At 50.6% G+C, this 26,980-nt stretch overlaps 1 protein-coding gene across 1 annotated transcript in view; it reads left to right on the plus strand.

Annotated features, from left to right (window-relative positions):
• Nucleotides 1–520: 520 nt before the first annotated feature.
• The window catches only part of COPA (coat protein complex I subunit alpha), a gene marked incomplete at its 5' end in the record, with an annotated part of 28,603 nt that continues 2,143 nt past the window's right edge, over nucleotides 521–26,980 (plus strand). The window contains 27 exon segments of the mRNA XM_088180968.1: nucleotides 521–601; nucleotides 1,223–1,299; nucleotides 1,770–1,879; nucleotides 2,798–2,907; nucleotides 4,692–4,791; nucleotides 5,419–5,554; nucleotides 5,671–5,753; nucleotides 11,846–11,996; nucleotides 12,864–12,930; nucleotides 13,334–13,409; nucleotides 15,364–15,446; nucleotides 16,050–16,189; nucleotides 17,174–17,259; nucleotides 17,963–18,101; nucleotides 18,889–19,051; nucleotides 19,812–19,958; nucleotides 20,766–20,955; nucleotides 21,828–21,923; nucleotides 22,300–22,388; nucleotides 22,805–22,928; nucleotides 23,516–23,605; nucleotides 23,699–23,808; nucleotides 23,925–24,002; nucleotides 24,169–24,237; nucleotides 24,457–24,593; nucleotides 25,938–26,124; nucleotides 26,671–26,781. Of these exon segments, the coding sequence (XP_088037094.1) occupies nucleotides 521–601; nucleotides 1,223–1,299; nucleotides 1,770–1,879; nucleotides 2,798–2,907; nucleotides 4,692–4,791; nucleotides 5,419–5,554; nucleotides 5,671–5,753; nucleotides 11,846–11,996; nucleotides 12,864–12,930; nucleotides 13,334–13,409; nucleotides 15,364–15,446; nucleotides 16,050–16,189; nucleotides 17,174–17,259; nucleotides 17,963–18,101; nucleotides 18,889–19,051; nucleotides 19,812–19,958; nucleotides 20,766–20,955; nucleotides 21,828–21,923; nucleotides 22,300–22,388; nucleotides 22,805–22,928; nucleotides 23,516–23,605; nucleotides 23,699–23,808; nucleotides 23,925–24,002; nucleotides 24,169–24,237; nucleotides 24,457–24,593; nucleotides 25,938–26,124; nucleotides 26,671–26,781 (3,030 nt within the window).

The raw sequence follows: 26,980 nt of genomic DNA on the forward strand, positions 1-26,980 counted from the left end.
TAATAAATGGGAAAATTATTGGAAAAAAGGGGGGAAATTTCTGTGGGGAAAAATTAAAAAATGGGATTTTGGTTTTAGTTTCCTGTTTTTGGAGCTGGAGCTTTTCCAGGTTGGGATTTTTTTGGGAATTGGGATTTGAGGGGTGAAAATGTGGGGTTGGGAATTGGGTTAAAGGGAAAATTGGAAAATAAAGGGGGGGAAAATCTTGGAATAAATGGGAAAAATTATTGGAAAAAAGGGGGGAAAATTCCTGGGAAAAAATGGGAATTTTGTGGTTTTGCTTCCCTGTGTTTGGAGCTGGAGCTTTTCCAGGTTGGGATTTTTGTGGGAAAGGGGGGGGGAAGGAATAAAATTTTTGGGCTTTGGAATTTTCTGGATTCTGGGATTGAAAATTGGGTTGAAAGTGGGGAAAACTGGGAATAAATGGGGGGGAAAAGTGGGAATTTTATGATCCTGGGGTGGAGCTGGAATTTCCAGTGTGGAATTCCAGGAATAATTGCTGGGATTTGTGGAATTTTAGGTGTGGAATTACAAACTGAGGCGCTGCCTGTTCACTCTGCTGGGACACCTGGATTACATCAGGACCACGTTCTTCCACCATGTGAGAATTCTGGGAATTCCCAGAGGGAATCTCCACCTTTCCTGGGAATTCTGCTTTTCTGGGAATTTTCTTCCATGGGGAATTTTTTTTTAAATGGGAATCTCCAGTGGGAATCAATTCCTGGGAATTTCCAGTGGGAATTTCATGGAAATTTCCTCTGGGGAATCCATTCCTGGGAATTTAAAATGGGAATTTTTTTCATGGAAATCTCCCTTTGGGAATCAACTCCTGGGAATTTAAAATGGGAATTTTTTCATGGAAATCTCCTCTTGAGAATCCATTCCTGGGAATTTCCAATGGGAATTTTTTCCTGGGAATCTTCCCTTGGGATTCAATTCCTGGGAATTTAAAATGGGAATTTTTCCAGGGAAATCTCCCTTTGAGAATCCATTCCTGGGAATTTCCAATGGGAATTTTTTCCTGGGAATCCATTCTTTGCACTCCTCTCCTTGGCAATTCCTCCCTCCAGGATCCCTTCCCTGAGCTCCTTTTCCCTTCACAAATTGAAAATTCCCAGGAATTCCCAGCACTGGGATCTCTCCCTGCACCCAATCCTGGTCCTGATTTTCATTTTAATTTTAATTTTGATTTTAATTTTAATTTTGGTTTGGATTTTCCCAGGAATATCCCTGGATCCTGAGTGCCTCTGATGACCAAACCATCCGTGTGTGGAACTGGCAGTCCAGGACCTGTGTCTGGTGAGGCTCCAGGATTCCCTGGATTCCCTGGGATTTTCTGGGATTTTCTTAAATTTTCTGGGATTTCCTGGCATTTCCTGGGGTTTCCTGGGATTTCCTTGGATTTTCCTTGGATTTTCCTTGGATTTTCCTTGGATTTTCCTTGGATTTTCTTTGGATTTTCTTTGGATTTTCTTTGGATTTTCTTTGGATTTTCCTTGGATTTTTCTCGGATTTCCTTTGGATTTTTCTGGGATTTCCTGTCATTTCCTTACATTTCTTGGTATTTCCTGGCATTTCCTGGCATTCCCTGGGAATGTTCTCACTGTTCTTTCCCAGCTTTAATCTCATTTTTATCCCCTTTTTTTCCTGTTTCTTCCCGGGTTTTTTTTTGCTGTTTCTCCCGGGTTTTGCTGGAATGTTCTCACAGTTCTTTCCCAGTTTTAATCCTGTTTTTTCCCTGTTTTTTTTCCCTGTTTTTCCCTGCTCAGTGTCCTGACAGGACACAACCATTATGTGATGTGTGCTCAGTTCCACCCCAGCGAGGACCTGGTGGTGTCGGCCAGCCTGGACCAGACTGTCAGGGTGTGGGACATCTCCGGTGAGAATTCCCAAAAAAAAATGGGAAAAACCCATGGAAAAATCCATGGGAATCCATGGGAATGGGTGTGGGACATATCCAGTGAGAATTCCCAAAAAAAAGGGAAAAACCCATGGAAAAATCCATGGGAATCCATGGGAATGGGTGTGGGACATATCCAGTGAAATTCCAACGAATAACATGGAAAATCCATGGAAAAAAATGGGAATCAGAATGGGATAACCTGGGAATGAGTGGGGGACAGATCCACTGAGATTCCAGGGAAAATTCCATGGAAAAACAACAGAAAAGCCAGGAATGGGAATGGGTGTGGGGTATAATCTGTGAGATTCCATGGAAAATTTGGGATATCCTGGGATAAAGGATGTGGGATCCCAAAAATTCCTGGGATGGGAACGGGGCTGGAGCAGCTGGAGAAGGGAATGGAGAATCCTGAGGGGAAATCCAGGGGGATCCAGGGGGAATTTTGGGATCTTCCAGGGGGAATTTGGGATCTGATCCCAGGGAATGGGACAGGACAAGAGGGAACGGCCTCGAGCTGGGCCAGGGTTGGGAAATTTGGGATGATTTTTCCATGGAAAAAGGGTTGGGAAGTGTTCAAGGGGTTCAGGAAGGGTTGGATCCCCATCCCTGCAGGGAATTCCTGGAATCACCAAGTGGAGATTGGGCACAGCTCAGCTGGGAATTCCCTCCCAAGCCCTGGAATTTTGGATTTTTTTGGATCCCAGAGGTGGAGCCGGAAAATCCCGGGATGGGAACGGAGAATCCTCAGTGAGGGAGGGGGGGGGGGAGTGGAGGCTCAGCCTGGAGAAGAAAAGGAAGATCCAGGGGGAAATCCTGCTCCCAAGGAATGTGCAGAACCAGAGGTGATTCCCGAGGTTTTTTTTCCTGGAATTTTTTTGGGGTTTTTTTTTCCAGGGCTCAGGAAGAAGAATCTCTCCCCCGGGGCCGTGGAATCCGACGTGCGCGGCATCACCGGCGTGGATCTGTTCGGCACCACCGACGCCGTGGTCAAACACGTGCTGGAGGTGCCTGCAATGGCCAGGAATCACCTGGGGAATGCACAGAAATCCCCTGGGAAAGGCACAGAAATCCCCTGGGAAAGGCACAGGAATCCCCTGGGGAATTCACAGGAATCCCCTGGGGAATTCACAGGAATCCTCTGGGGAATGCACAGGAATCCCCGGGGGAATGCACAGGAATCCCCTGGGAAAGGCACAGAAATCCCCTGGGGAATGCACAGGAATCCCCGGGGAATGCACAGGAATGCCCTGGGAAAGGCACAGAAATCCCCTGGGAAAGGCACAGAAATCCCCTGGGAAAGGCACAGAAATCCCCTGGGAAAGGCACAGAAATCCCCTGGGGAATGCACAGGAATCCCCTGGGAAAGGCACAGGAATCCCCTGGGAAAGGCACAGGAATCCCCTGGGAAAGGCACAGGAATCCCTTGGAAAGGCACAGAAATCACCTGGGAAAGGCACAGGAATCCCCTGGGAAAGGCACAGGAATCCCCTGGGAAAGGCACAGGAATCCCCTGGGAAAGGCACAGGAATCCCCTGGGAAAGGCACAGGAATCCCCTGGGAAAGGCACAGGAATCCCCTGGGAAAGGCACAGGAATCCCCTGGGAAAGGCACAGGAATCCCCTGGGAAAGGCACAGGAATCCCCTGGGAAAGGCACAGGAATCCCCTGGGAAAGGCACAGGAATCCCCTGGGAAAGGCACAGGAATCCCCTGGGGAATGCACAGGAATCCCCTGGGAAAGGCACAGAAATCCCCTGGGAAAGGCACAGGAATCCCCTGGGAAAGGCACAGGAATCCCCTGGGAAAGGCACAGGAATCCCCTGGGGAATGCACAGGAATCCCCTGGGAAAGGCACAGGAATCCCCTGGGGAATTCACAGGAATCCCCTGGGAAAGGCACAGAAATCACCTGGGAAAGGCACAGGAATCCCCTGGGAAAGGCACAGAAATCCTCTGGGGAATTCACAGGAATCCTCTGGGAAAGGCACAGGAACCATCTGGGAAAGGCACAGGAATCCCCTGGGAAAGGCACAGAAATCACCTGGGAAAGGCACAGGAATGCCCTGGGAAAGGCACAGAAACCATCTGGGAAAGGCACAGAAATCCCCTGGGAAAGGCACAGAAATCCTCTGGGGAATTCACAGGAATCCTCTGGGAAAGGCACAGGAATCCCCTGGGGAATGCACAGAAATCACCTGGGAAAGGCACAGGAATCCCCTGGGAAAGGCACAGAAATCCCCTGGGAAAGGCACAGGAATCCCCTGGGGAATTCACAGAAATCCCCTGGGAAAGGCACAGAAATCCCCTGGGAAAGGCACAGAAATCCTCTGGGGAATTCACAGAAATCCCCTGGGAAAGGCACAGAAATCCCCTGGGGAAATTCCCAAAAATCCCCTGGGAGATTCCCAAAAATCCCCCAGAGGAATTCCCAAAAATCCCCAGGGAGATCCCCAAAAATCCCCTGGGGAAATTCCCCAAAAATCCCTGAGGGAAATTCCCAAAACCCCCCCGGGGAAATTTCCAAAAATTTGGCTGCCTTCCACCCCCATTCCCAATGAAAATTCTCTGGATTTTCCCTGGATTTTCCCGTTTTTCCAGGGCCATGACAGGGGGGTGAACTGGGCTGCCTTCCACCCCCATTCCCAATGAAAATTCCCTGGATTTTCCCTGGATTTTCCCGTTTTTCCAGGGCCATGACAGGGGGGTGAACTGGGCTGCCTTCCACCCCCATTCCCAATGAAAATTCCCTGGATTTTTCCCGGATTTTTCCTGGATTTTCCCGTTTTTCCAGGGCCATGACAGGGGGGTGAACTGGGCTGCCTTCCACCCCTCCATGCCTCTCATCGTGTCCGGCGCCGACGATCGCCAGGTGAAGATCTGGAGGATGAATGGTGAGAGAAAAATGGGAAAAAAACTGAAAAAAAAAAGGGAAAAAATCCCTCGGGATGGGTGAAGGGGAATCATCCCCATTCCTGCCCTTTTCCTGATTTTTTTTACCCAGTTTTGGGAGAGTTTTTTCCCCCCATTTTTTCTATTTTCCAGGGGTTTTTATCCCCATTCCTCCATTTCCCTGAGGATTTTTCCTCCCACTCTTTTCATTCCTTTCCTGTAATTCCCCATCCCATGAACATTTTTCCACATTTTTTCCCAGTTTTTTTCCCAGAATCCAAGGCCTGGGAGGTGCATTTGTCCCAGGCTGATTTCTCTCTTTTCCGGTGTTTTTTTCCTTTTTTCAATTTTTTTTTTCCCATTTCCCTGGGGTTTTTTTCCCCCCTCTTTCCATTCCTTTGCTCAATTTCCCCATCCCACGAACATTTTTCCCATTTTTCCCCCGTTTTTCCCCCAGAATCCAAGGCCTGGAAGGTGGATTTGTCCCAGGCTGATTTCTCTCTTTCTCTGCTGTTTTTTTCCCTTCTCGGGTGTTTTTTTTCCCATTTCCCTGGGGTTTTTTCCCCCCTCTTTCCATTCCTTTGCTCAATTTCCCCATCCCACGAACATTTTTCCCATTTTTCCCCCAGAATCCAAGGCCTGGGAGGTGGACACGTGCCGTGGCCACTACAACAACGTTTCCTGCGCCGTGTTCCACCCCCGCCAGGAGCTGATCCTCAGCAACTCCGAGGACAAGAGCATCCGAGTGTGGGACATGTCCAAGAGGTGAGGGCCACACCCCAGGGCCTGGAAATTCCCACAATTCCCAGCATTGCAGCAATTCCTGGCTGGGTTTTTGGTTTTGTTTTTTTTTTTTGGTTTTTTTTTTTTTTCTCTCCCAGGACCGGAGTCCAAACGTTCCGGCGCGACCACGACCGGTTCTGGGTGCTGGCGGCGCATCCCAACCTCAACCTGTTTGCTGCTGGTGAGTGCTGGGCTGGGAGCCACGGAATTCCAGCTGGGAGAGACCAAAATTCCCTGGGAGAGACCAAAATTCCCTGGGAGAGACCAAAATTCCAGTGGGAACCACGAAATTCCAGCTGGGAGAGACCAAAATTCCATTGGGAACTCAACGATTCCAGCTGGGATACCCCAAATTCCCTGGGAGAGACCAAAATTCCATTGGGAACTCTGAAATTCCAGCTGGGATATCTCAAAATTCCCTGGGAGAGACCAAGATTCCAGTGAGAACCTTGAAATTCCAGCTGGGATATCCCAGAATTCTTGCTGGGATACCCCAAAATTCCATTGGGAACCCAAAAATTCTGGATGGGGATATCCCAAAATTCCCTGGGAGAGCTCAAAATCCCTCAGCCCCCAGTGCTGTCCCAGTATCCCCAGTTCTGTCCCAGTGTCCCCAGTTCTGTCCCCATGTCCCCATGCTGTCCCCAATGCTGTCCCAGTGTCCCCATGGTGTCCCCATGGCGTCCCCCAGGGCTCTGTGCTGTCCCCAGTTCTGTCCTCAGTGCTGTCCCAGTGTCCCCAATCCTGTCCCCATGTCCCCAGTTCTGTCCCAGTGCTGTCCCAGTGTCCCCAGCGCTGTCCCCATGTCCCCATGCTGTCCCTGTGTCCCCATTTCTGTCCCCATTTCTGTCCCCACGGTGTCCCCATTTCTGTCCCCACGGTGTCCCCCGGGGCTCTGTGCTGTCCCCAGTGCTGTCCCAGTGTCCCCAGTGCTGTCCCCAGTGGTGTCCCCATGGTGTCCCCATTTCTGTCCCCACGGTGTCCCCCGGGGCTCAGGCTGGGCCCAGCCCTGCCCAGGCCGTTATTGATGACATCGATGAGGGGGTTGAGGGTTTGATCAGGGAATTGGCACCCGCGGAGCTGGGACCAGCTCTGGGCTCTGCACAGGGACCAGCAAGGTCGGGCTTAACCAAAGCGAGGCCCAGGCCCTGCACTGTGGCCACAGCGCCCCAGCAGGGCCACGGCCTTGGGGACACCGCTGGCCACGAGCCAGCAGCGTGCCCAGGTGGCCAAAGGCCGCCGTCACCTGGCCTGGATCAGGATCACACCTGCAGGGCCGTGCCCAGGTGGGACCAAGGAGACACCTGAGAGGGTGGGGAGGGGCTGGGGGGAGCTGGGGCTGGTTTTGTCACCCCCACGGCTCCTGACGAGGCTGGAGTGACACAAAGGGGGCTCAGAGCCCCGAGCTGGGCCGGGGGGAATAAATTGGGCAGGAGAATTCCATGGGAAGGAGCAGGGAGGTCTGGAATGATCTGCCCGGGGAGGGGGCGGAGTCACAAAAATCCGGGATTTGGGAGGCGCCGAGGGCGGGGCTGGGTTGGGATCCGGGATCCTGGAGGTGTCCGAGCCTGGGAGTGTTGTGAAAATTCCCTGGGAGAGCCCAAAATTCCCTTGGGAATCCTGAAAATCCCTTGGGAACCCCGAAATTCCAGATGGGAGAGACAAAAATTCCCTGGGAAAGCCCAAAATTCCTTTGGGAACCCCGAAATTTCAGATGGGAAAGACCAAAATTCCATTGGGAATCCCAAAAATCCAGATGGGATATCTTAAAATTCCCTGGGAGACCCTAAAATTCCTTTGGGAATCCCGAAATTCCAGATGGGAAAGACCAAAATTCCCTGGGAAAGCCCAAAATTCCTTTGGGAACCCCGAAATTTCAGATGGGAGAGACAAAAATTCCATTGAGAATCCCAAAAATCCAGATGGGAGACCCCAAAATTCCTTTGGGAACCCCGAAATTTCAGATGGGAAAGACCAAAATTCCTTTGGGAATCCCAAAAATCCAGATGGGATATCCTAAAATTCCCTGGGAACCCCAAAATTCCAGATGGGAGAGACCAAAATTCCATTGGGAATCCCAAAAATCCAGATGGGATATCCTAAAATTCCCTGGGAGAGCCTAAAATTCCTTTGGGAATCCCAAAAATCCAGATGGGAGACCCCAAAATTCCTTTGGGAACCCGAAATTTCAGATGGGAAAGACCAAAATTCCATTGGGAATCCCAAAAATCCAGACGAGATATCCTAAAATTCCTTGGGAACCCCAAAATTCCAGATGGGAGAGACAAAAATTCCATTAGGAATCCCAAAATTCTCTTGGGAACCCCGAAATTCCAGACGGGTTACCCCAAAATTCCTTTGGGAACCCCAAAATTCCAGATGGGAAAGACCAAAATTCCATTGGGAATCCCAAAAATCCAGATGGGATATCCTACAATTCCCTGGGAAAGCCCAAAATTCCTTTGGGAACCCCGAAATTCCAGATGGGAGAAACCAAAATTCCCATGGGAACCCCGAAATTCCAGATGGGAGAGACCAAAATTCCTTTGGGAATCCCAAAAATCCAGATGGGAGAGACCAAAATTCCCTTGAGAGCTCAAAGCTCGTGGCTGGGACACGCCGGGATTCCTGTGGGAGCCCCGAAATTCCTGCTGGGAAACCCGGAAATCTCCCCTGGAACCCCAAACCCCCGGAGGAGTGCAGAGCAATCGATCGGCAGGCATTAGTGATTGATCACCGATCTAATCGATCGGCAGGCATTAGTGATTGATCACCGATCGAATCGATCGGCAGGCATTAGTGATTGATCACCGATCTAATCGATCGGCAGGCATGAGCAATCGATCGCCGATCTAATCGATCGGCAGGCATTAGCAATCGATCGCCGATCTAATCGATCGGCAGGCATGAGCAATCGATCGCCGATCTAATCGATCGGCAGGCATGAGCAATCGATCGCCGATCTAATCGATCGGCAGGCATGAGCAATCGATCGCCGATCTAATCGATCGGCAGGCATGAGCAATCGATCGCCGATCTAATCGATCGGCAGGCATGAGCAATCGATCGCCGATCTAATCGATCGGCAGGCATGAGCAATCGATCGCCGATCTAATCGATCGGCAGGCATCACCAATCGATCGCCGATCTAATCGATCGGCAGGCATGAGCAATCGATCGCCAATATTATCGATCAGCAGGCATTAGGAATCGATTATCGATCCAATCGATCTGCAGGCATTGGCAATCAATCGATCCGATCGATCTGCAGGCATTGGCAATGGATCAATCTGATCGATCTGCAGGCATTGGCAATGGATCGATCCAATCGATCTGCAGGCATTGGCAATGGATCGATCCGATTGATCTGATTGGCAGGCATTGCTAATCAATCGATCTGATCGGCAGGCATTCGCAATCAATCAATCCAGTCGATCTGATTGATCGGCAGGCATTGGGAATCAATCGATCTGATTGATCTGATCGATCTGCAGGCATTGGCAATCGATTGATCCAATTGATCGGCAGGCATTGGCAATGATCGATCTGATCGATTGGCAGGCATTGGCAATGGATCGATCCAATCGATCTGCAGGCATTGGCAATCAATCGATCAGATCGATCTGCAGGCATTGGCAATGATCGATCCAATCGATCTGCAGGCATTGGCAATGGATCGATCCAATCGATCTGCAGGCATTGGCAATCGATCCATCCGATCGATGGGCAGGCATTGACAATCAATTGATCCAATCGATCTGCAGGCATTGGCAATGGATCGATCAGATCGATCTGCAGGCATTGGCAATCGATTGATCCAATTGATCGGCAGGCATTGGCAATGGATCGATCCAATCGATCTGATTGGCAGGCATTGGGAATCAATCGATCCAATCGATCGGCAGGCATTGGGAATCAGTCGATCTGATCGATCTGCAGACATTGGCAATGGATCAATCCCATCAATCGGCAGGCATTGGCAATCAATCGATCAGATCGATATGCAGGCATTGGCAATCAATCGATCCAATCGATCTGCAGGCATTGGCAATGGATCGATCCAATCGATCTGCAGGCATTGGCAATCAATCGATCCAATCGATCTGCAGGCATTGGCAATGGATCGATTCAGTCGATCTGCAGGCATTGGCAATCGATTGATCCAATTGATCGGCAGGCATTGGCAATGATCGATCTGATCGATCAGCAGGCATTGGCAATGGATCGATCCGATTGATCTGATTGGCAGGCATTGGGAATCAATCGATCCAATCGATCGGCAGGCATTGGGAATCAATCGATTGGATCGATCTGCAGACATTGGCAATGGATCAATCCCATCAATCGGCAGGCATTGGCAATCAATCGATCCAATCGATCTGCAGGCATTGGCAATGGATCGATCTGATCGATCTGCAGGCATTGGCAATGGATCGATCCGATTGATCTGATTGGCAGGCATTGCTAATCAATCGATCTGATCGGCAGGCATTCGCAATCAATCAATCCAGTCGATCTGATTGATCGGCAGGCATTGGGAATCAATCGATCTGATTGATCTGATCGATCTGCAGGCATTGGCAATGATCGATCCAATCGATCTGCAGGCATTGGCAATCAATCGATCTGATCGATCTGCAGGCATTGGCAATCAATCGATCCAATCGATCTGCAGGCATTGGCAATGGATCGATCCAATCGATCTGCAGGCATTGGCAATCGATCCATCCGATCGATGGGCAGGCATTGACAATCAATTGATCCAATCGATCTGCAGGCATTGGCAATGGATCGATCCAATCGATCTGCAGGCATTGGCAATGGATCGATCAGATCGATCTGCAGGCATTGGCAATCGATTGATCCAATTGATCGGCAGGCATTGGCAATGATCGATCTGATCGATCAGCAGGCATTGGCAATGGATCGATCAGATCGATCTGATTGGCAGGCATTGGGAATCAATCGATCTGATTGATCTGCAGGCATTGGCAATGATCGATTCGCAGGCATTGGCAATGGATCGATCCGATTGATCTGATTGGCAGGCATTGGGAATCAATCGATCTGATCGGCAGGCATTCGCAATCAATCAATCCAGTCGATCTGATTGATCGGCAGGCATTGGGAATCAATCGATCTGATTGATCTGATCGATCTGCAGGCATTGGCAATCAATCGATCCAATCGATCTGCAGGCATTGGCAATCAATCGATCAGATCGATCAGCAGGTATTGGCAATGGATCGATCCAATCGATCGGCAGGCATTGACAATCAATTGATCCGATCGATCTGCAGGCATTGGCAATCGATCTGATCGATCTGCAGGCATTGGCAATGATCGATCTGATCGATCTGATTGGCAGGCATTGCTAATCAATCGATCTGATCGGCAGGCATTCGCAATCAATCAATCCAGTCGATCTGATTGATCGGCAGGCATTGGGAATCAATCGATCTGATCAATCTGATCGATCAGCAGGCATTGGTAATCAATCGATCTGATCTGATTGATTAACAGGCATTGGGAATCAATCAATCTGATCAATCTGATCGATCAGCAGGCATTGGGAATCAATCGATCTGATCTGATTGATCAGCAGGCATTGGTAATCAATCGATCTGATCGATCAGCAATGTTCTTGGTGCCTTTCAGTCCCCGTTCTCATCCCGAATCCTTGCAGTAATTGCAATAATTAACGGCTCGACCTAAAATAGTAATTTAGGTACAGATTTATGCAATAATTTCCATTTGTGTTTTTTAGCAGTGTGTGTCTTACAACACTGCTTAGAATTCTGATTTATTTCTTAATAATTATTTCTATTTTATTTTTTTCTATTCAGGAGGTTTTTGTTTTTTATGTTACATATAGTAATATAATTGTATGTGTTACATGTTATGTTCTATATATCGCATTTAATTTTTTATATTTTATCTTTAATTTTATTTTGTAGGTATAATCTGTATCATTCATACAATAATGATAATACAATACTTCTAATAATGAAAAAATCGGGGTTTTTTTCCCCAGAATTCCAGCTGTAATTCCCGATGTTTTTCCATGTTTTTTCTGGAATTTTCTCTCCCCCAGGCCATGATGGGGGCATGCTGGTGTTCAATCCCTGCTGTAATTCCCGATGTTTTTCCATGTTTTTTCTGGAATTTTCTCTCTCCCAGGCCATGACGGGGGCATGCTGGTGTTCAATCCCAAATTCCTGATTTTTTTTTCTGTAATTCCTGATGTTTTTTCTGGAATTTTCTGTCCCCCAGGCCATGACGGGGGCATGCTGGTGTTCAAGCTGGAGCGGGAGCGGCCGGCGCTGGCCGTGCACGGGAATTCGCTGTTCTACGTCAAGGATCGATTCCTGCGGCAGCTCGACTTCAGCAGCTCCCGGGACGTGGCCGTGATGCAGCTCCGCAGGCACGGAATGAACCCCAGAAACCCCAGAAACCCATCCCAGAAACCCCAGAAACCCCATAAACCCATCCCAGAAACCCCAGAAATCCCATAAACCCATCCCATAAACCTTTCCTGCAGCAGCTCGATTTCAGCAGCTCCCAGGACGTGGCTGCGATGCAGCTCTGCAGGCACAGAGAAACCCCATCCCATAAATCCCAGAAACCCATCCCAGAAACCCCATAAATCCCATCCCAGAAATCCCATAAATCCCATAAACCCACAAACCCATCCCATAAACCTTTCCTGCAGCAGCTCGACTTCAGCAGCTCCCGGGATGTGGCTGTGATGCAGCTCCGCAGGCAGGGAGGGAGAAATCCCATAAACACCAGAAACCCCAGAAATCCCATAAACCCATTCCAGAAACCCCATCCCAGAAATCCCAGAAACCCCATCCCATAAATCCCATAAATCACATCAATCCCACCCTAGATACCCCATAAACCCCATCCCATAAACCTTTCCTGCAGCAGCTCGATTTCAGCAGCTCCCAGGATGTGGCTGTGATGCAGCTCCACAGGCAGGGAGGGAGAAACCCCAGAAACCCCAGAAACACCATCCCATAAACCCCATAAATCACATCAATCCCACCCTAGATATCCCATCAATCCCATCCCATAAACCCCATCAGTCCCATCCCAGATATCCCATCAATCCCATCAATTCCATCCCAATCCCATAAATCACAAAAATCCCAGTCCCATCCTATCCCGTCAGTCTCCCCTATAAATCCAATCCCATGAATCCTCTCCCATCCCATAAATTCTCCCATTTTCCCCCCAAATCCTCAAATTTTTCCTTTTTCTGTTTTTTTGGTTTTTTTTTCCCCAGTGGTTCCAAGTTCCCGGTGTTCAGCATGTCCTACAACCCAGCTGAGAACGCTGTGCTGCTCTGCACTGTGAGTCCCAAATCCCAAAATCCCAAATTCCCAAATCCTCAAATCCCAAAATCCCCAAAATCCCCAAAATCCCAAATTCCCAAATCCCCAGAATCCCCAAATCCCCAAATCCTCAAAATCCCGAAATCCTCAAATCCCAAAATCCCCAAATTCCCAAAATCCCAAAATCCCTGAATTTTAGGGGAAAAAAATCCCCAAAATCCCTGAGCCTGTGGGGAGGGAAATCCCTGAAATTCCACTTTTTTTGGGGTGGGAAAAATCCCTTAAATTCCTCCTTTTTCTGGGAAAAAAAAAAAACTCTTAAATTCCAGCTTTTTGAGGGGAAAAATCATTCAAATCCCTGATTTTTTTTAATTTTTTTTTTGGGAAGAATCCCTAAAATCCCCCATTTTGTGTCCCCCAGCGAGCCAGCAACCTGGAGAACAGCACCTACGACCTGTACACCATCCCCAAGGATGCAGATTCCCAAAATCCCGATGGTGAGTGTTCCCAAAAATCCTAAAAATCCCTGGAATTTCCATCCCCACCCTCCCCCTCCGTTTTCCCCTTTATTTATCCTTAAAAATCCCTTTTTTCCCCCCCAAAAAATCTCCTTTTTGCCCCCAAAAATCTTATTTTTCCCCCAAAAAAATCCTTTTTTTCCCGGATTTTTGGCAGCTTTCCTCTTCTCCCTTGAAAAATTCAAACTTTTCCATCCCCCCCATCCATATTTTATCAGGAATTCTCCTTTCCCTTCCCAAATTTTCCTCCCAGCTGGAGATTTCCTGGCTTTGTCCAAAATTGATGGATCTGGGGTGGATTTTTGGGATGTTTTATCCACAGGATAAAAAGCTTTAAAAATGACAATCCCAGGAATTATTTTGTTTTCCTTTTGCTGGTAAATCCCACATAATTTTAATTTTTTTTATTTTTTTTGGAGGAATTTACGATTCCAAGCCGTGATTGAACAGGATAAAAACTCCCAATTTGTCTTTTTTTTTTTTTTAATTTTATTTTTATTTTTTTTCCTGCTTTGAAATTCCAGCTGCTCCCCCTGCCAGGGGAAATGATGGATTTGGGGATTTTTTTTCCAGGGATTTATGGATTCCTGAGGGTTTGGAGCAGGGAATATTTCCCTGCTGGGGTGGATTTGGAGGAGAGAAACGGGATAAAAATTTATTTTTTTTTAATTTTTATTTTTTTGGGGGAAGTTTTGTCCAGCTGGGATATTGGGAAAATCAATCAAATCCCTGGATGTGACAGAGGAGCAGCTGGAATTTCAAACCAGCAGCTCCCAAAAAAAAAAAAAAAAGAGGGAAAAAGGAAAATTCCACTGGCAGAGGAGAGAGAAGGGAAAGGTTTGGGGGAAAAAAACCCTAAAAAACCTGAAGTTTGGGGGAAAAAATCCTCAAATCCTTCAAGTTTTGGGGAAAAAAAAAAAACTCAAATCCCTGATTTTTGGGGAAAAGTTCCTTGAATCCCACATTTTTGAGGGAAAAAAAAATCCCTCCAATCCCCTTTTGTTGTTTTTTTTGTAAATCCCATCCCATAAATCCAATCCTATCACAATAAAAAAAAAATCCCATAAATCCATGAATCCAATCCCATCCTATAAATCCTATCCCAGTCCCATAAATCCCATTAATCCAAATGCCATCAATCCTGAAAATCCCATCCCAAGGCCTGGATTCCCGGGGTTATCCCGAAGTTTTTGGGGTTATCCCAAAGTTTTTGGGGTTATCCCGAAGTTTTTGGGGTTATCCTGATGTTTTGGGGGCTGTTTTTTGGGGTTATCCCAATGTTTGTCCCGATGTTTTTGGGCTTATCCTGATATTTATTCTGTTGGTTTTGGGGTTATCCCCGTGTTTATCCCGATGTTTTTGGGGTTATTCTGGTGTTTATCTCTCTGGTTTTGGGGTTATCCCGATGGTTTTGGGGTCGTTTTTGGGGTTATCCCGATGGGTTTGGGCTTATCCCGATGTTTTTGGGGTTAACCCGCTGTTTTTGGGGTTATCCTGCTGTTTTTGGGGTTATCCCGATGTTTCTGGGGTTATCCCGATATTTTTGGGGTTATCCCGCTGTTTTTGGGGTTATCCCGATGGTTTTGGGGCTGTTTTTGGGGTTAACCCGCTGTTTTTGGGGTTATCCCGATATTTTTGGGGCTCTCCCCGTGTTTTTTGGGCTCTCCCCGTGTTTACCCTCCTGTTTTTGGGGTTCTCCCGATGTTTTTTGGGGCCGTTTTTGGGGTTATCCCGATGTTTATCCCGGTGTTTATTTTTGGGGTTATCCCGCTGTTTCTGGGGTTATCCCGCCGTTTTTGGGGCTCTCCCCGTGTTTTCGGGGTATTTTTGGGGTTCTCCCGTGTTTACCCTCCTGTTTTTGGGGCTCTCCCCGTGTTTACCCTCCTGTTTTTGGGGTTCTCCCGTGTTTACCCTCCTGTTTTTGGGGTCCCAGCTCCCGAGGGGAAGCGCTCCTCGGGGCTCACGGCCGTGTGGGTGGCGCGGAATCGATTCGCTGTCCTGGACAGGATGCACTCGGTGAGAAAAACAAACGGGAAAAACGGGAAAAATGGGAAAAATGGGATCGGATCCAGACCCCAAAAATGGGTTGGGATTGGGATAACGGGGATTGGGATAACGGGGATTGGATCCAGGGGTCCTGGATCCTAAATAAAAAGGGTTGGGAAAAGCAGGAATGGAGAATCCTGAGGGAGCTGGGGAGGATCAGGCTGGAGAAAAGGGGGATCCAGGGGGAATTTTGGGATCTGCCAGAGGAAATTTGGGATCTGATCCCAGGGGATGGGACGGGACAAGCCTCGAGGTGTGCCAGGGGGGAAATTTGGGATGATTTTTCCATGGAAAAAGGGTTGGGAAACACCAAAAGGGGCTCAGGGAGGGTCGGATCCCCATCCCTGCAGGGAATTCCTGGGATTTGGGTTGGGTTTGATTCTCCTGGAGGGCTTTTCCAACCTCCCAAATCCCGGAATTCTGGGAAAAAAATCCGAATTCCCAACCCTCAAAAACAAACAAACAAAAGGGGGTGGGTAGGGGGAGAGAAAAATCCCAGAAAAAAAAAAAAAAAACCCCAAAACCTCCTGGAACCCCCTGAAAGGCTGGGAATTGTGTCCCGGGGGGGGGCAGATCCTGATCAAGAACCTGAAGAACGAGATCACCAAGAAGGTTCCGGTGCCCAACTGCGAGGAGATTTTCTACGCGGGCACCGGGAGCCTCCTGCTGCGGGAGCCCGACGGTGTCACGCTCTTCGACGTGCAGCAGAAACGGTGACAGGGCGAGCCTGCCCCACATCGGGGGTGTAGGATCCCCTAAATCCTGATATCCTGCCCCACATCGGGGGTGTAGGATCCCTAAATCCTGATATCCTGCCCCAAATCCTGATATCCTGCCCCACATCGGGGTGTAGGATCCCCTAAATCCTGATATCCTGCCCCACATCGGGGGTGTAGGATCCCTAAATCCTGATATCCTGCCCTAAATCCTGATATCCTGCCCCACATCGGGGTGTAGGATCCCCTAAATCCTGATATCCTGCCCCACATCGGGGTCTAGGATCCCCTAAATCCTGATATCCTGCCCCAAATCCTGATATCCTGCCCCACATCGGGGTGTAGGATCCCTAAATCCTGATATCCTGCCCCAAATCCTGGGTTTATCACCCCTAAATCCTGATATCCTGCCCCACATCAGGGGTGTAGGATCCCCATAATCCTGATATCCTGCCCCACATCGGGGTGTAGGATCCCTAAATCCTGATATCCTGCCCCAAATCCTGATATCCTGCCCCAAATCCTGGGTTTATCACCCCTAAATCCTGATATCTTGCACCAAATCCTGATATCCTGCACCAAATCCTGATATCCTGTCCCAGATCCTGGGTTTAGGATCCCAAATCATGGGTTTAGCATCCCTAAATCCTGATATCCTGCACCAAAATCATGGGTTTATCACCTCAAATCCTGAGTTTATCACCCCAAATCCTGAGTTTATCACCCCAAATCCTGGGTTCATCACCCCAAATCCTGGTTTTATCACCCCAAAATCCTGATATCCTGCAACAAATCCTGATTTCATCACCCCAAATCCCTTTTTTCCCCCCCAAAATCCTGCTTGTGCCTGTGGAGAGCTGGGAAAGGCTGGAAAAGGGATCCAATGGGGATTTTTGGGACCCACTGATATTTTTTGGGACCCTGGGGGTGGCAGGGCAGGATTTTGGGCCGTCCCTGATGCTGGGTTTGGGTTTTTTGCAGGACTTTGGCCTCGGTGAAGATTTCCAAGGTGAAATATGTGATCTGGTCAGCTGACATGTCCCACGTGGCCCTGCTGGCCAAGCACGGTGAGCCCGGGGAAATCCTGGATTTCCATGGAAAATCCCAATTTTTTATGGGAAAAATCCCAGGATTTCCATGGAAAATCTCAGGGTTTTATGGAAAAATCTCAAGTTTTTATGGAAAACCCCGGATTTTTATGGAAAATCCCAGGTTTTAATGGAAAAAAAAACCCATTTTTAAAAATGGAATTTCTGGGATTTTAATGGTCAATCCCAGGGGTTTTATGGGAAAATCCCAGGTTTTAATGGAAAAAAACCCCCATTTTTAAAAATGGAATTTCTGGGGGTTTTTTATGGAATATCCAGTGTTTTTATGGAATTTCCGGGTTTTTATGGAAAATCCAGAGATTTTTATGGAAAACCCCAGGGTTTTTTAAATGGAATTTTTGAGTTTTTTTATGGAAAATCCTGGTGTTTTTATGGAAAACCCCCGGTTTTTTCATATGAAATTTCTGGGTTTTTAGTGGAAAATCCAGAGATTTTTATGGAAAACCCCAGGTTTTTTTAATGGAATTTCTTGGTTTTTTATGGAAAATCCTGGTATTTTTAATGGAAAATCCTGGGATTTTTATGGAAACCTCCTGTTCCTCCATGGAATTTCCGAGTTTTTTGTGCACTCTCCCGGTTTTTCATGGCATGCCAGCCCTGGGCTCAGCCTCAGGGGATTCCATCTCGCCCTCATTCCCGTTTTTTTGGGTTTTTTTGGCAGCCATCCTGATCTGTAACCGGAAGCTGGAGTCGCTGTGCCAGATCCACGAGAACATCCGGGTGAAGAGCGGGGCCTGGGACGAGAGCGGCGTCTTCATCTACACCACGTCCAACCACATCAAATACGCCGTCACCTCGGGGTCAGAATAACGGGAATAACGGGGGGATAACGGGGGAAAAATGGGGGGATAATGGGGGAATAATGGGGGGATAACGGGGAGATAATGGGGGAGATAATGGGGGAATAATGGGGAGATAATGGGGGAATAATGGGGGGATAATGGGGGAATAATGGGGGAGATAATGGGGGAAATAATCGGGGAATAATGGGGGGATAATGGGGGAATAGCAGTGGGAAAATACCGGGAATGGCAGCGGGGAAATCCCGGGAAAATCTTGGGAATATCAGCAGGAAAATCCCGGGAACAGCAGTGGGAAAATCCCAGGAAAATCTTGGGAATAGCAGCGGGAATATCCCAGGAATAGCAGCGGGAATGTCAGTGGGAAAATCCCGGGAATATCAGCGGGAAAATCCCGGGAATGTCAGTGGGAATATCAGTGGGAATACCATGGGATATCACTGGGGATCTCTGGGCTATCACTGATAATATCACCGGGAATTCTCCCCCTGGGGAATCCCTGGCTGGGAATTCTCCCCCTGGACTGCAGCTCACTGGGAATTCTCCCCAGGGAATCCCTCACTGAGAATTGTCCCCAGGGGATCCCTGACCGGGAATTGTCCCCAGGGGATCCCTGACCGGGAATTCTCCCCTGGCACATCCTGGAGCTGTCAGGGCATTCCCCAGGGGATCCCTGACCGGGGATTGTCCCCAGGGGATCCCTGACCGGGGAATTGTCCCCAGGGGATCCCTGACCGGGGATTGTCCCCAGGGGATCCCTGACCAGGAATTGTCCCCTGTGTCGCAGGGATCACGGCATCATCCGCACCCTGGACCTGCCCATCTACGTCACTCGGGTCAAGGGCAACAACGTTTACTGCCTGGACCGCGAGTGCCGGCCCCGCGTGCTCACCATCGACCCCACCGAGTTCCGCTTCAAACTCGCCCTCATCAACAGGAAATACGATGAGGTCAGCAAATCTGGGAATGGGAAATCTGGGAATGGGAAATCTGGGAATGGGAAATCTGGGATTGGGGGAAGCTGGGAATGAGGGGAAATGGGGCTGGGAATGAGGGGAAATGGGGCTGGGAATGGTGAATCACCATCGACCCCACCGAGTTCAGATTCAAACTCGCCCTCATCAACAGGAAATACGACGAGGTCAGCAAATCTGGGAATGGGGGAAGCTGGGAATGGGAAATCTGGGATTGGGGGAATCTGGGATTGGGGGAATCTGGGATTGGGGGGAAATGGGGCTGGGAATGAGGGGAAATGGGGCTGGGAATGGTGAATCACCATCGACCCCACCGAGTTCAGATTCAAACTCGCCCTCATCAACAGGAAATACGATGAGGTCAGGAAATCTGGGAATGGGGGAAATCTGGGAATGGGGGAATCTGGGAATGGGAAATCTGGGATTGGGGGAAAAGGGGAAAAACTGTTCCCAAGGATTTGGGAATAGGGGCTGGCAAAGCTTTTCCCAAGGATGGAGAAGCCTTTCCCGAGGGGTTTTGGATTTGGGAATAGAGGATGGGATCTTTTTGGAATAGGGGATGGGAAGAGCTTGTCCCAAGAGTGGAAGAGCTTTTCCCGAGGTGTTTTGAATTTGGGAATAGGGGCTGGAAAAGCCTTTCCTAAGGATGGGAGAGCTTTTCCTGAGGATGGGAGAGCCTCTCCCCAGGATGGAGGAGCCTTTCCCGAGTTTGGTTTTTTTTGGGAATGCCCCTCAGGTGCTGCACATGGTGAGGAACGCCAAGCTGGTGGGGCAGTCCATCATCGCCTACCTGCAGCGCAAGGGCTACCCCGAGGTGGCGCTGCACTTCGTCAAGGACGAGAAAACGCGCTTCAGCCTGGCCCTGGAGTGCGGCAACATCGAGGTGACCCCCGGGGGCTTCGGGGTGTTCTGGAATGTTCTGGGATGTTCTGGGATGTTCTGGGACGTTTTGGGGATGTTTTGGGACATTTCTGAGGGTTTGGGGGTGTTCTGGGAAGTTTGGTTTTGGATATTTTGGGGCTTTTGGGAAGTTTGGTCTTGGATGTTTTAGGACATTTTGGGAAGTTTGGTCTTGTATGATTTGGGATGTTCTGGGAAGTTTCATTTTGGATGTTTTGGGGCTTTTGGGAAGTTTGGTCTTGGATGATTTGGGATGTTCTGGGAAGTTTGGTTTTGGATGTTTTAGGACATTCTGGGAAGTTTTGTTTTGGATGTTTTGGGAAGTTTGGTTTTGGATGATTTGGGATGTTCTGGGAAGTTTCATTTTGGATATTTTGGGGCTTTTGGGAAGTTTGGTTTTGGATGTTTTAGGACATTCTGGGAAGTTTTGTTTTGGATGTTTTGGGATGTTTTGGGAATTTTGGTTTTGGATGTTTTGGGATGTTTTGGGAATTTTGGTTTTGGATGTTTTGGGATGTTTTGGGAAGTTTGGTTTTGGACATTTTGGGAAGTTTGGTTTTGGATGATTTGGGATGTTCTGGAAATTTTGGTTTTGGATGTTTTGGGGCTTTTGGGAAGTTTGGTTTTGGATGATTTGGGACATTCCCTGGGATCAGATCACCCTGGAAGCAGCCAAGGCCCTGGACGACACGGGCTGCTGGGGGAGAGCCGGCCGTGCTGCAATCCCTGCTCCCAATCCCAGAATTGCAGAGCCCCCAGTCCCTCTAATTCCACAATTCCCTGGGGTCAGATCGCGCTGGAAGCAGCCAAGGCCCTGGACGACAAGGGCTGCTGGGAGAAGCTGGGGGAGGTGGCCCTGCTGCAGGGGAACCACCAGGTGGTGGAGATGTGCTACCAGCGCACCAAGAACTTCGACCGCCTCTCCTTCCTCTACCTCATCACCGGCAACCTGGAGAAGCTGCGCAAGATGATGAAGATCGGTGAGAGCCCGGCATTCCCGGCGGGAATCGGGGCTGGGAGTGGGGGGATTCCTGGGAATGGGGGGGATTACTGGGAGTGGGGGGATTCCTGGGAATGGGGGGGATTACTGGGAATGGGGGGGGATTACTGGGAATGGTGAGGAATTCCCAGGGATGGTGGGGAATTCCTGAGAATGGGGGGGGATTCCCAAGAATGGTGGGGAATTCTCAGGAATGGTGGGGAATTCCCAGGCATGGTGGGGAATTCCCAAGAATAGTGGGTAATTCCCTGGAATGGCAGCTGGTTCCTGGGAATGGTGGGGAATTGGGTGATTCCCGGGGGCTGGGGGTGACTCCCGGGGGCTGGGGGTGACTCCCGGGAGCTGGGGTTGATTCTCGGGGGTGATTCCCGGGGGTGACTCCCGGGGGCTGTGGGTGATTCCCGGGAATGGTGGGTGATTCCCGGGAGCCGTGGGTGATTCCCGGGAGCCGTGGGTGATTCCCGGGGGCTGTGGGTGATTCCCGGGAGCCGTGGGTGATTCCCGGGGGCTGGGGGTGATTCCCGGGGGCTGGGGGTGATTCCCGGGAGCTGTGGGTGATTCCCGGGAGCCGTGGGTGATTCCCGGGAGCTGTGGGTGATTCCCGGGAGCCGTGGGTGATTCCCGGGAGCTGTGGGTGATTCCCGGGAGCCGTGGGTGATTCCCGGGAGCTGTGGGTGATTCCCGGGAGCCGTGGGTGATTCCCGGGAGCCGTGGGTGATTCCCGGGGGCTGGGGGTGATTCCCGGGAGCTGTGGGTGACTCCCGGGGGTGATTCCCGGGGGCTGGGGGTGATTCCCGGGGGCTGGGGGTGATTCCCGGGAGCCGTGGGTGACTCCCGGCCCCCCCGGCACAGCGGAGATCCGGAAGGACATGAGCGGGCACTACCAGAACGCGCTGTACCTGGGCGACGTGGCCGAGAGGGTGCGGATCCTGCGCAACTGCGGCCAGAGTGAGTCATTGCCGGCGGGAATCCCGGCGGGAATCCCGGCATTCCCGGCCTCCAGGAACCACCCCCAAAGGGAATGCTGGCAGGTCTGGCCGCAGGGAGGCATTCCCAGCAGGAATTCTGCCCCAGGAACTCGGGAAAGGCTCTTGGATCCCACAGCATCTCTGTTATTCCAGTGCTTATTCCCCTTATTCCTATAGTTATTCCCATTATTTCACATTGTTCCAGTGCTTATTCACATTATTCCAATCCTCATTCCCACTATTCCAGTGCTCATTCCCACTATTCCCGTTCTCATTCCCGTGGCCATTCCCAGTATTTCCCAGCATTCCAGTGACCATTCCCGTGGTTATTCCCGTGGTTATTCCCGTTTTTCCAGAGTCCCTGGCGTTCCTGACGGCTGCCACGCACGGGCTGGACGAGGAGGCCGAGAGCCTGCGGGAATCCTTCGATCCCGAGAAGGAAACGGTGGGAAAAATCTGGGAAAACTCCTGGAAAAATCCGGGAAAACTCCGGGAAAACTCTGGGAAAACTCTGGGAAAAATCCGGGAAAACTCCGGGAAAAATCCGGGAATTCAGGAGGGAGGGGATGGGAGAAATCCTGCCTGGAAACTTCGGGAAGGAGGGAGCAGCAAGGATGGGGGAAATGTTGGAAAACACTAGGAATTTGGGAAGGAGACAGTGGCACATCCAGTGAGGAAAACTCGTGGAATTCGGGAAGGAGGGAGTGGGGAGAACGGGGGAAATGCTGGAAAACTCCGGGAATTTGGGAAGGAGGTGACAATGGGAAGGAGGGAGGAGCATCCCCACCTCAGGGCAGGGTTGGGATCGCAGGGGACGGGATTTTTCCTGGTGTATCCCGACGTTTTCCGGGCCCCTCCCAGATCCCGGCCGTGGATCCCGAGGCGCGGCTGCTGCAGCCGCCGGCCCCGGTGCTGCCCCTGGACACCAACTGGCCCCTCCTGACCGTGTCCAAAGGATTCTTCGAGGGCTCCATCGCCGGGAAAGGTCGGGATTCCCGGGATTCCCGGGATTTGGGATCTGCTCTGGGGGGTTCCCATGGGCTGCGGTCGTGGCAGAGCCGTGGAATGTTGTGGGAAGGGGATGGAAAAGTGGGAGAGGAGCTGGGTGTGAGGCCAGGGGGGTGGGAATGGGATCAGGACTGGGATTGACCCCTGGGAATGGCCAGGGCTGTGGGAAATCATGGAATGAGCGGCTGGAGAAGGGAATGGAGAATCCTGAGGGGAAATCCAGGGGGAATTTCGGGATCTGCCAGGGGGGATTTGGGATCTGATCCCAGGGAATGGGACAGGACAAGAGGGAACGGCCTCGAGCTGGGTCAGGGTGGGAAATTTGGGATGATTTTTCCATGGAAAAAGGGTTGGGAAGCACCAAAAGGGGCTTGGGGAGGGTCGGATCCCCATCCCTGCAGGGAATTCCGGGTGTCCAGCTGGGGATCAATCCCACCCCACCCTCAGAAATCCCGAAATTCCACAAAATTCCACAGGGAGATGCAACAGCGCAGCTGCAGGGTGGGGTTTTCCCCTCCTGGAATTCTTTCCTGATGGTTTTTCACTTTTTTTTTTTTCCTTTAGGGAAAGGAGGAGCCCTGGCCGCCGACATCGACATGGACACCGTGGGCACCGAGGGCTGGGGCGAGGACGCCGAGCTGCAGCTGGATGAAGGTGGGAAAATCCCTCTGGAATTTCCCTTTGGGAAAACCCCCCCCGTTCCCTGTGCTCCAGGGCATCCCTGTGGCATTCCCTGCTCCCCCACAGACGGATTCGTGGACGCCGGGGAAGGATTCGGAGAGGAAGGAACGGGAAAAGGGCAGGAGGAAGGAGGAGGATGGGAAGTGGAGGAAGATTTGGATCTTCCCCCCGAGCTGGTAGGAGAATCCTGGGGCACCCCAGCGCCGATTCCCTGGGAATTGGGGAAGCAGGGAATGTTCTGTGGGATGGTCCAGCTGCGATTTCAGCTGGAATTTTGGGATTTTTCCCTCAGGATGTCCCCGCCGGCCCTGCGGGAGCGGCTGAGGACGGGTTCTTTGTGCCCCCCACCAAAGGCACCAGCCCAGCCCAGGTAAAATCCTTGGATTTCCTTGGAAAACTGGGAATTTCCTCCTTTCCCTTTTCTTTTTGGGGCTTTTTCTTGGGGGGGGGATTTGTGAGCCCAGCGTGGGAATTCCATTGTGAGAACTCTGCCCGTCCCAATCCCACCTGGATTCTTCCCCTCCCCTCTTTTCCAGGTGTGGTGCAACAATTCCCAGCTCCCCGTGGATCACATCCTGGCAGGATCCTTCGAGACAGCCATGAGGGTGAGTTTTCCATGGAATTTTTTTGATGGAAAAGCTCCTCCTTTCCTCTTTATTTTACCCACTCCACCCCAGATCTTTGCTGCGAGTCCATTTGGGAATATTCCATCCCCGTATTTTTGGGATTTGACCCAGAGCGAGTCCTTGGTGCTGCCTGATCCAGGTTGTTTTTTTTTTCCTGACCCAATCCATGATATTTTATTTTTTTTTTCCCCCCCTCAGCTGCTCCATGACCAGGTGGGAGTGACCAACTTTGGCCCCTACAAGCAGCTCTTCCTGCAGACCTTTTCCCGAGGCCGGACGACATTCCAGGCTCTTCCCAGCCTCCCTGCCCTCTATGGATTCCCACACCGCAACTGGTGAGCGCTGGGACCAGCCCTTCCCATGTTCCAGGGGTTTTCCAGCCTCCTGGGAATGCTTTTCCTGGGGAGAAATCCCGGATTTCTCAGGTTGGGAATGGGGTCAGCGAGTCTGGGCTGTGGCTGATTCCTGTTTGGACACCCAGAGTGAAGTCTGGGAATTCCTTGGGAATGCCCTGCAGGGATGGGGAGGAGCTGGAATTCCCAGTTTCTGGGAATTGTGAGGGGCACAGATGGGTTTGGGGCAAAATCCAGGGAATGTGCAGGGCTGGATCCTCGTGGAATGAATGGGGATGTTCAGGGAATGGAGCAGCTGGAGAAGGGAATGGAGAATCCTGGAGGGGCTCAGGCTGGAGAAAAGGGGGATCCAGGGGGAATTTTGGGATCTGATCCCAGAGAACAGGGATGGGATGAGAGGGAAGTCCTCGAGTTGCACCAGGAGAGGTTTAGGTTGGATATTTGGGATGATTTTTCCATGGAAAAAGGGTTGGGAACCATTGGAAGGGACTCAGGGAGGTGGAGGGAATTCCCAGGAATTCTCTGGCCTTGCTGCTCCTGGAACTCCATCCTACCCTCACCTGGCCCAGACAACTCCTGCTCTCCCCTGATCCCTAAATCCCAAATTTTGGGATGGCAGGAAAGAGGGGGAACCCTGATCCCTAAATCTATCAATCCTGATCCCTAAATCCTGAATTTTCTGGGGTTCGGGAAGGAGGCTCACACAGCCCTGATCCCTAAATCGATCCTGATCCCCAATCAATGCTGATCCCCGAATCAATCCCGAATTTTCTGGGGTTCAGGAAGGAGGCTCACATAGCCCTGAGCCCTAAATCGATCCTGATCCCCGAATCAATCCCGAATTTTGGGGGGTTCAGGAAGGAGGGGGCTCACACAGCCCTTGTCCCTAATCAATGCTGATCCCTAATCAATGCTGATCCCCAAATCAATCCCGAATTTTCTGGGGTTCAGGAAGGAGGGGGCTCACACAGGCCTGATCCCTAATCAATGCTGATCCCCAATCAATGCTGATCCCTAATCAATGCTGCTCCCCGAATCAATCCCGAATTTTCGGGGCTCCAGGAAGGAGGGGGCTCACACAGGCCTGATCCCTAATCAATGCTGATCCCTAATCAATGCTGATCCCCAAATCAATCCCGAATTTTCCGGGGTTCAGGAAGGAGGGGGCTCACACAGGCCTGATCCCCAATCAATGCTGATCCCCGAATCAATCCCGAATTTTGGGGGGTTCAGGAAGGAGGGGGCTCACACAGCCCTTGTCCCTAATCAATGCTGATCCCCAATCAATGGTGATCCCAAATCAATCCCGAATTTTGGGGGCTCCAGGAAGGAGGGCGGCCTGAAGAGCGCACTGCCGGCCGTGGGGCTGAAGCTGACGGATCTGATCCAGCGGCTGCAGCTCTGCTACCAACTCACCACGGCCGGCAAATTCGAGGAGGCCGTGGAGAAATTCCGGCTCATCCTGCTCAGCGTGCCCCTGCTGGTGGTGGACAACAAGCAGGAGATCGCCGAGGTGAGGGGAAATGGGGGAATTGTGAGGGGAGGATGGGGGAATTGTGAGGGGAGGATGGGGGAATTGTGAGGGGAAATGGGGGAATTGTGAGGGGGAAATGGGGGAATTGTGAGGGGAAATGGGGGAATTGTGAGGGGGGAATGGGGGAATTGTGAGGGGAAATGGGGGAATTGTGAGGGAAAATGCGGGAATTGTGAGGGGGAAATGGGGGAATTGTGAGGGGGAAATGGGGGAATTGTGAGGGGGGAATTGTGAGGGGAGGATGGGGGAATTGTGAGGGGAACATATGGGAATTGTGAGGGGGGAATTGTGAGGGGGAAATGGGGGAATTGTGAGGGGAAAAATATGGGATTCCTGAGGGGGAAAATGTGGGAACTGTGAGGGGGAAAATGTGGGAACTTTGAGGGGAAAATGGGGGAATTGTGAGGGGGGAATGTGGGAATTCCTGAGGGAAAAACCTGGCATTTCTGAGGGGGAAATACGGGAATCCCGATGCCGGGGTGTCCCCAGGGAAGGGTTTGATTTGTCCCTGGATTTGTCCCCAAGGCTCAGCAGCTGGTCGCCATTTGCCGGGAATACATCGTGGGATTGTCCATGGAGATCGAGAGGAAGAAACTGCCCAAGGAAACGCTGGAGCAGCAGAAGAGAATCTGTGAGGTGAGGGGGTCTGGGCGGAAAAACACGGAATTTATGAGGGAAAAACATGGAATTACTCAGGGGAAAAACATGGAATTACTGAGGGAAAAACGTGGAATTTCTGAGGGGGAAAGCACGGAATTTCTGAGGTGAAAATGTGGGAATTACTGAGGAAGAAATGTGGGAACTACTGAGGGGAAAATGTGGGAATTCCTGAGGG

Source organism: Sturnus vulgaris, chromosome 31 (assembly GCF_052056855.1).
Source record: "Sturnus vulgaris isolate bStuVul1 chromosome 31, bStuVul1.hap1, whole genome shotgun sequence".
Lineage (NCBI taxonomy): Eukaryota > Metazoa > Chordata > Aves > Passeriformes > Sturnidae > Sturnus > Sturnus vulgaris.